This window comes from Pseudorca crassidens, chromosome 4 (assembly GCF_039906515.1).
Source record: "Pseudorca crassidens isolate mPseCra1 chromosome 4, mPseCra1.hap1, whole genome shotgun sequence".
Lineage (NCBI taxonomy): Eukaryota > Metazoa > Chordata > Mammalia > Artiodactyla > Delphinidae > Pseudorca > Pseudorca crassidens.
In genome coordinates, this window is record NC_090299.1 from 19,779,221 (window position 1) to 19,788,472 (window position 9,252).

Sequence of the window (9,252 nt, forward strand, 5' to 3'; positions counted from 1 at the left end):
TGTCTCTTGAAATTTGTTTCTTTCAAGTTTGATGCTCAAAAGAAAAAAAAATGTCATTATTTGACAGTCATGCATAAGAAAAGAGCACTTTCCTCTGTGAAGTGATATATCATAAGGGTTGAGAATGCAAGCTGCCACTTGCTAGCTGTGTGGTCTTGGGCAGGTCACTTAACCTCTCTGTGCTTCAGTGTCCATCCTTGAATGGCTTGGATATCTGGATGGCAATGTGCCAAGTGGCATATGCCTTTTCTACCAAACACCTTGTTGATTACGAGCGCTTAACATATGCAAAGTAAGTCATGCTTTCTCTATCAGGCAGTATTCTCATCTGCAAGCTGCTGTTAACCACCATGCTTTGCTGCAATAGGAGATTTACTGGAAAGCCAGGGGAAGTTCACAGAATAGAAAAGAGGCAGTTTGGAAAAAGGGCAGGAGTCAAGGATGCCACGGAAGCAGCAGCAAGAGCGACGCCCCATCACTCCAGGGACTGGTCTGGCCTGGGAGCTCCTCTGCCACCCAGATGCATCTGGCATGGCTCTTCCCGCCCTCCTCCCTGCACTGTATCAGGAGTGGGTAAAAGATATCTCTGACCCCCTTGGTTTCCATAACGGGAGGTGGCAATGGAAAGCAGTCACTGGGATCTGTCCTCTTGCCAAGATTACATACAATGGAAAATTCTACCAGTAGGAATATGTGGTGCCTAGAGTGGAGGTGTGTAGATTCTGGGTAGTCAGAAAAATCACAGATCTCTGCTTTACTTGTATAAGACTTCAAATTTTCCTCAGTAACTCCGTGAGCAATGATATGCTGGTAAGTGTTTAACAACTGGCTCTCTGGCCGTGATTTGTAGCACTTGTACATTTCCACAGGGCAAATACCCCTACTGTGGCCAATTTCATGACGCTACATGACATCTGAGCACAGTTGGAAATACACGTAACAGACTACTGTATAACATTTCAGCCGTACAGCTACAACAGATGTAAATAATCTGAAGTGCATAGATGATAGTAAAATGTGGTGAGACAATGAGGAAGAGACGAGTTTTGAGTATTTATTACCTTTGTTAACATAATTTAATTGTAAGTTTATACGATTTAATTTTTAATCATAGCTGTGTTTAGCAAATGGCTTGCAGAATTTTTGAGAGAAAAACTTTGAGCCAGTTCCAGCATACCACTGCCCATGAGGTGGATCAATAATGTTATTGAGAGAGAGATTTAGAGATCTGAGAGATTCCTTACACAGTAGGATGTTTGGTGGAGAGGCCTAGGACCTGGGAATTTTGCACAGCAGTCTATAACACTGGGGACTCTCAGTAAAAGAATAATAATAGTACCTGGCATTTACTTAGGAAAACACATTCTTACTCAACATCCCACTCATTTTTGATCCTCACAACAAATCCAAGGAAAAGGTAAGCAAGGTGTGTTACAGGTGAGGGGACGGAGAGTCAGAGAGCTGAAGTGACCACTGACACGTGGAGCTGAGACTAGAATTGGGTCCTTGAGACTTCCAGTTCACAACTTTTTCCATACCATCCTGCTTCTTTGAACCCCCTGCCATCACTGGGAGAGTCACTTATTATAAGCAGCCCATTAAATAATCCGGGATGTGTATGTCAGGCCTTATTCCCCAAATTCATTCCAGGGGCCTCTCCTGTATCTTCACAAATAAAGAATGAAATAAAGTTGGAGGCTCATAGAGTGGGCAGTGATAACCCATTGTGTTAGCAGCTTTGATAGTCAGACCCCAAGATGGCCACCAATGATCCTTACCCCCTGGTGTTCATGTCCTTGGACCCCTACATGGAAGAGGGCTGGCCTTGTGACCAGTAGGATACTGCAGGAGTGATGGTATATGACTTCTGAAGCCAGCCGTAAATGGCACTGCAGCTTCTGCCTTGTTCTTTTGGATCACTGGGGGAAGTGCTCTCAGCTCTTGTGCTCTGGGGGAAGTCAGCAGAGGGTTGTGCAGACACCCAAGCAGCCCTGTGGAGAAGCCCACATTGGAAGGAACTGAGGCCTCCCAGCAACAACCAGCACTACTTGCCCCCCATGTCAGTGAGCCACCTTAGAAGTGGATTCTCCAGCCCCAGACAAGCTTTCAGATGACAGCCACCTTGGCTAACACCTGACAGAACCGCATAAGAAACCCCAAGTCAAAATCACCCACCTAAGTGCTCCCAAAGGATTGACCCACCGAAACTGAGAGATGACCAATGTTTATGTTGTTTTAAGCCACTTAGTTTTTGGGTAATTTGTTACACAGCAAGAGTTCAACTGGATTTCTTTCAGAGCTGCACCATATGGGCTGTGGGTGATCTTAATCCACTACAGAGAGGTGTTAGGGGCTTAAGCGAGCACTTTAATTAAATTGTTGTGTTGTTTTTGTTTTCCCCCAAAGAAATTGAACTCTAAGTCAACATTGGAGGGCTTTGTACAATATAACTTGAAATGCATTTTCTCTTTAATGCTTTTCTAAATAAATCTAATGCTTCTCTAACATTTTTTTTCCTATTGTTACCCACAAAAATGTGCACTCTATATTGAGTGCACCTGCAACTCTGAAGAGCAAGGCAGCTTGACCTGGCATTCACTCAGGCGCCCTTAAGTCATCCCACAGCCCTTCAGACCCCACCTTCACTGTCCCCTTTGATACTTTTGGGTCTCTGGGCCATGGCATCGCCTGCCCTTTGGGAAAGCCTGAACAAGGGAAAATAATGAAGCTAATTAATTAGGAAGGGAGGGGGCTAGAGACCCCACTGGATGTTGCGGCTGGAGACCTTAAGATCATTAGCAGAACACCAGCCCTAACACCGTCCGGGAGGCTGAGCCTAGAAAAATCAGCTCGCGTTCCCAAGAGCTCAGGAGAGGATCTCAGCGTAGACAGGCTGTCGTGCCTACCGGGAGGGTGGGAGCCGGGATCACCCCAGCTCCTTGGCGCGTTTCCTCCGAGCTGGAGGAGGCCGAGGGTGGACCCCGGAGCCGTTGCCCAAGGCGAGGCGCCCGAGCGCCGGCGCTGGGAGACCGGAGGTGGGACGCGGCAGGCTGCGCCTTGCAGGCCAGAGGCAACCGGGTGCGGAGCGCGCACGGCCCCTGAGAGCCGGCGCCTTCAGCATGGAGTGGGAGCTCAACTTTCTGCTCTACCTGGCGCTCTTTTTCTTTCTGCTCTTCTTACTTTTCCTCCTGCTCTTCGTAGTCATCAAGCAGCTGAAGAACTCCGTGGCCAGCACTGCCGGGGCGCTGCAGCCCGGGCGCCTCTCGCTGCACCGGGAGCCTTGGGGCTTCTCCCACGAGCAGGGGGTGTGACCGGCGCCGCGCGGACACTGGCAGGAGGGCATGGAGCTGTTCGGGCACCGAGCTGGGTCTCGGCATCGATTCTCTGGCCGCCCGGGTTCGAGGGCCAGGCTCGGCTGCCTCGCTGGCAGGTCCGTTTGGAGGTGGGAGGGGTTGGCAAAGGGGCGAGTTTCTCCGCTCCTCCGGGAGGCTAGGGGTTCGCGGCGCGCGGGGATGTCAGGGACGGCGGGTGTCTGGGGTCTGGGCTGGTGCTGTGCTCTTAGGGAGGGACCCTAAGCTTTCCCGGGGCGGGGAAAGATGCAGAAAAGAGAGAAGTTTAGCTTTTGGAGCCAGAATGGCTTTGAGACCCTGCAAGCTCTTCTTCCAGTCCAACTGCAATTTATCTTGTACCCAAGGGGTACAACACTAAATTATTCAGATAATTCAGTCCAGCCGCTTCCAAACAAAATCGAATGTCATCCTAACCTTTGGGACAGGAGGCAGGAAGAAACAGGGCGCACTCGAAGTATTCCAAACACTGCTTTAAGTATCTTTGTTCTTCGGAGATGCTAAATGGGATTCAACTGGCGGTGCCAAGGAGCGAGGACTCAGGGGCCCATTTTTTTATGGGGAAGCTCCTCTTCCCCTTGATCCCTACTCCTATTCTAGACGCCAACCCCGTAGGAGCCTGCGGATTGCCGCGGCGGTAGGTTTAGATTCTGAAACAGCAGGAGGGTGAGCGTTAGAGTGGGAGCCATTGGGAGAGTCCTTGGAGTTGCCATGGAGGGCTGGAGAAAGGAGGCAGTTTAAGCATTGTAGGGCAACGGGAAAAGGACAGGAAGAATGTAGGCTGTCCTACGTGATTCGAACATCTTCGGGAAGATTGACGGGCACGAGTAAACTGCTCACCAGTGTGCCCTAAGTACGCTCGGGGCAATGTTAGTCTGGGAAATAACTTCATCTTCCAGATGCTTTTTCCTCGGTTTATGCCGTCTCAAGTTCTGGAGCCGAGCTGCTGCTCTGGGCTGGGGTGTGGAGGACCGCGGATGCAGTTACAGCCGGGTAACCGGGCTGGAAACACCAGAGATGGACGTTTTCTGCGACGGTAAGTAGGGACCACCCTTGGTTTCACTTTGTCCCTGGGTAAACTTTTGAAGACCCAGGGCCTTTAAAAAGTGAGAGCTTAGGATGGAGGAAATGGGTGCAATGAAATAAAGGGCTCTCTCCCACTCAGAACCAGTGAGCTTCTACTGGAACCAAGGAGCCAAACTGATTCCTAACCTAGTACAGTGTCTAGGTAGAGGATCATAATAATTAGAATGGGATGTGAGAAGTGATTGCAATTTTAATAAATATGCTCTTTTGGAAAACAGTGTGCAGGGGTTCTTGAAGTTGAAATATGTAATGCAGATACAATTTGTCTTCAGTAAGGGAAGATTTGGGTTCAGTCATGTTTAGGATAAGATAAGCTGTCCCTGTTGTGACTGTAACACGGAAAACATTTATTAATTTTAGGCACAAAGACAGACCATGTAGAAAGGCTAAAAACAATGAAACAATAAGTGTCGCCTAAGTTGATAATATGAAAGTGAAGTGGAAGACAATTATTTTAATAATTCGAGAGAAGGAAAAATGGTCTCACTGTGTGAATATTTATGGGGGAAGTTTTGGCCTGACACATTCAGATAATTTCCTGCTTTCCTAGAATAGAACTGTTGTTAATGAAGTGAGTGGTTTATTTTAAATATAATGTCATAATCAAATTCAAATACATATGTGTATATACATATATATACGCATATATGTGTATATACACACATATGTATTTATGCACATGTGTACACACACACATATATATATACACATACACACACCTCTCTTTATTGGAGGTATAATAAGACTCGATTTGAATTCCCAGTTTGAATCTCAGAATCAACTGCAGTGATTCGAAATTGTACTTTGCACAGTAGTTCTCTAATTGGTTGACACCTCTGCAGTGACATGTAGTTATACAGTTGTATGGTAAATATGGACTTTGAAGACGAGTGTGGGAGTAATTAATAAGCAATAATAGTTTACAAGGATGGAAAACAATCCCTTCATACTTTAAAAATAACCAGAATGCAAATTGTTTTAACCACCTGCTTGTCTTGATTTTATAATCCTTTATTCTTCCTAGCAGTGCCACAGGTGTCCAGAGGTTTAAATCACCCCTGACTCTTCTAGACAGGAGACTATAGAGAACTCAGGGTGAGTAGTTTGCTGCCATCCCAGTATTAAGCCAATCTCTTTGCTGGTTCTACTGACTGAGTTTCCTACGAAAAGAGTGGTTGCCTTTCTCTCTTGTGGCCAGTGCCATTTTATAACCTCCTCAGAATCTAATTCATTAACTACTAAGTTCCCATTTATCCAGGCAAAAATGAATATTTATTCCTATTACCCAATCTCTGCCTGGAACTTGGCCCTAAAATCTGGGAATTAAGGACTCTCACAAGTTCTCTCAGAACTTGCTGCTGTTGACCTCCTGCTTTGCCCTTGCTTTGTTAGAGATCTTGCTTTTGAAACTTTGACATCTCTACATGAGCTGCCCTGTTCCATTCATTTATTCAATCCTTATTTTTAAGAACCCAACATAGATCGATCTCTCACATTAGAACTACTTTTGAACTCAAATTTTGCGCTACCTGTATGCATTTTTAATCTAGCCCTCTGACACCCACAATGGCCTAGGTGCCAGGCTTGTACACATTGGCTGCTCTATCCACCACACCCTGGTGCTGACAATCACTCCATCAAGTCTGTTTTTGAAGACAGTGTACATATGAACTGGGCATTAAAACATTTTGAAAAGTCAGGAACATTTAAGATAACTGCTCATTATATAAGTGTAACTTGATTATAGAAAATTGCTGTGTTTTATTTTCAATATAAGGTTTTTAGTGACTCTTCAGCAACGTTAGAAACTGAGTTGAATTTCTTACATTATATGGAAATGGGCCATAATTCGATTGTTACATAATATTAGTATTCTGTTTCAACTGTTCTTATTTCATTGTTGTTTCTAAATTTCAGCTGTTTAAAAAGACTTCAAATCTTATTAGGATAATCTTGATTGTTTCACTGATTTCCAAACTTGTAAGTGCAATGAATCTGCAGTTCTACTTGGAAAGATAATCATTTTAAGTTGAATGAGAATGACATCACAATCATACCTGTGAAATCTAAAATGTCTAATAAAGTAGATTCCTATGTCTGAACTTCAATTTTAAGGCACAGCTGTGGATGCAGGACTGATGCCATCTGGTGCAAGTCCACAGAATAAGAGAGAAAATTTACCCAGGGTGTGCCATGCACTGGCTTTTCTGGGAATGACAAGGTGCCAGGATTTGTTTTTGGTTCACTTGCAGGGGTGGAAACTTGGAACTAGGTGAGTAAAAAATATGCAATATTCTATTTTTAGCTTGACATTCCATGTTTCCAATTTTGTCTATAGTTTCAAAATAAGTGCAATAGAGTTAAAAATTTTTAATGGCCAAAATTCTAAACATTGTAAATGGTTAAACCATTATGGATAGTGGGAAATGATTATTTTTTCTAATTCATACCTACTAATATAGAGACTTTTAGAATACTAATGTAGTACATAGAAAGTACTTGCAGAATACTGTACTCTCTTTTTATTTTTATAGCTACTCTGAGGTACTTGTGCTTATTTAAGCTAAATCCACAATTTAAACTCTGGGACCACTAGGAAATCACTGTCAGCTGTCTGTGTCACATAAAGGGAAAATTAAACATTGAGTTGTAGATCTTTGATGTTGATTTTTTGTTTGTTTGAATCAGTGAAATCAAGTCTCCATTTTTTACTTTGTCTACACAAAATAAAGTTATAGATGAAATAATGATCTGAATAATTACCTGAGTAGTTAGCATTTTACCATATAAGAACTTGAGTAAGCAGAAGGGCAGACCTGTGTTTAGAGAGTACTGAGAACATAATAGACACTCAGAAAAAAACTTCCTGATGGATTAAGCTAAAACCCCTCTTATTTGTCTTAATAGCAGCTATTTTACACAGTAATCCTGATTATTTCCTCCACCCACCTTTGGTCTGTTTAGGCACTGGTGGGTTCAAGATATACTTTTGTTTTATTAATATGATTCTATGAAGTTTCTTGAACTTGAATATGTACAGATTCTTCAGGCAAGATATTTTTTACTTTCAGATAAAAATTTTCTTATTGGGAATCAAGGTGGATTGCTATCTTGAAATTACTGGACTGAACAGCGGCATTAACAAAGTAGGGGTTTCGTTTTGTTCTCATGTAACAAGGAGGTTGAGGGTCGGCTAGTACTGGTGTTGGTTCAGCAGCTCACAGATGTCAGCGTCAAGGTGGCCCCTGAGGTTCCCATGGCTTTTCCCGTAGGTTCCAAGATGGTTGTTACAGTTCCCCTCAAGAAGATGGAGGAAACCCAAAGGGAAAACAGAGCATGCCAGTTTGAGTCCACTTCCGTTTAAAGAGCTTTCGGCAGCCCAGCAACTTTTGCTTACATCTCATTGGCCAGACTGTGTCATTGGCTCCTGCTATGTCTTAAGATTGGCTGAGACAGGTAGTTTTTGTAGCTGGACATACAACTGCCTTCAACAAAAATCTGAGTTCTCTTGATAAGGAAGAAGATAATGGTGGATCTTGGGTGAACAACTTGTAGTCTGTGCCCTGGATACAAAATACAGTAGTAAAGAAGCATGATGCTTGAAACATATCAAAACTGTAGCTCCTTCACAACTGGCAACTCCAAGCAACACTGCTGTGCTCTGAGAGAGTGAGTAGAGTGAAGACGTGTTAGGTTTTCTCATGAAACACTTACCAGGACTGCCCTTCGCTCTCAGCCCTTGCCCCTATCAGGCTTTTCTAGAGGAAGATGCTGGGAAGCTGCACACTGTCTTGGAGGACATAATCTCTTCATGGAGGTTTGAAATGGGATGAGGAATGTTCTCCCTTGCTACTTCCACATCTGCTTCATTTATCTCTTCTCTGATTTTCCTGACAACTTTTTGGTGGAATCTAGTTGTGTATTTGATCCCCATAAAAGGATCATTTCTTTCATGCACAGGGGAGGGTAATCTATGTGAAGAAAGGCTACTTTACTCCCTTCTGTGACTCCACCACCAATCTAGGAATATCCTGGAAGAATTGCTTCTCAGAGCTGCTTCCATAAGCAGCCTACATCCTGGCTAAGCAAAGGGAGAAGAAACACTTCCCACATCCAGGGCTGTCCAAAAGAACTTTCTGTGATGACAGAAATGTTCTATATTTGAACTGTCTTATATGGTAGCCACTAGCCACATGTGGTTGGCAAACACTTGAAATGTGGCTACTGTGATTGAGGAGGTAAATTTTAATTTTATTTACTTTTAAATAATTTAAATGTAAATAGCCACATGTGGCCAGTGTCTATTGTGCTGTAGAGCATAGTACATACCTTTCTCTTTCCTGCGTTTTAGAACTTGCTGGGTGTGTGTATGGGGAAGGGGGTGGTTAGAGCCACTACGTAAGTCACATGCTTGGTGTTCCATGGTCTTCACTGTTCCACCTTGCCATTGAACTTGTCTCTCAGAGGCAAAGGAAACATGGTATTTTGGAACTAAATTCAAGATGTTAACTTGACATTTACACATTGAACGTATGTATAAGTGGAATGGTCTCCTGGGAACAGATCCTGTGATTGATTTTAGTAATAAATGATGATGGGAAAGGGGTAGCGCTGGTCATTTAACATTCCTAGTGAACATTATGTGTTCCTAGTCAAAGTCAGCAGAGATTATTTTATTCTGTTGTGTAATTCATTCTGTGTTACTTTATTTTTTTAATATTGTGGCTGCTAAATGATACTTCATGTCTGTTTTTCAAAATACTTCGTGGTTTATACTTTTAAAAGGCTGTGAAATAAAAAAATAATTATATGTAACTCA

General features: G+C 43.4%; 1 protein-coding gene across 16 annotated transcripts in view; it reads left to right on the forward strand.

Annotated features, from left to right (window-relative positions):
- The window catches only part of LOC137223441 (uncharacterized), a 50,246-nt gene extending 40,994 nt beyond the window's left edge, over positions 1-9,252 (forward strand). For 2 of the 16 annotated variants that reach the window (XM_067735167.1, XM_067735168.1), the window contains 3 exons: positions 3,202-3,430; positions 4,247-4,383; positions 5,458-5,528. In XM_067735167.1, coding sequence (XP_067591268.1) covers positions 3,202-3,430; positions 4,247-4,383; positions 5,458-5,518 — 427 coding nt within the window. In that variant the 3' untranslated portion in view covers positions 5,519-5,528. Of the gene's footprint in view, position 1; positions 3,431-4,246; positions 4,384-5,457; positions 5,529-6,350 lie in introns of those variants that run through there. The other 14 variants (XR_010942875.1, XR_010942874.1, XR_010942872.1 and 11 more) reach the window with 14 other exon arrangements.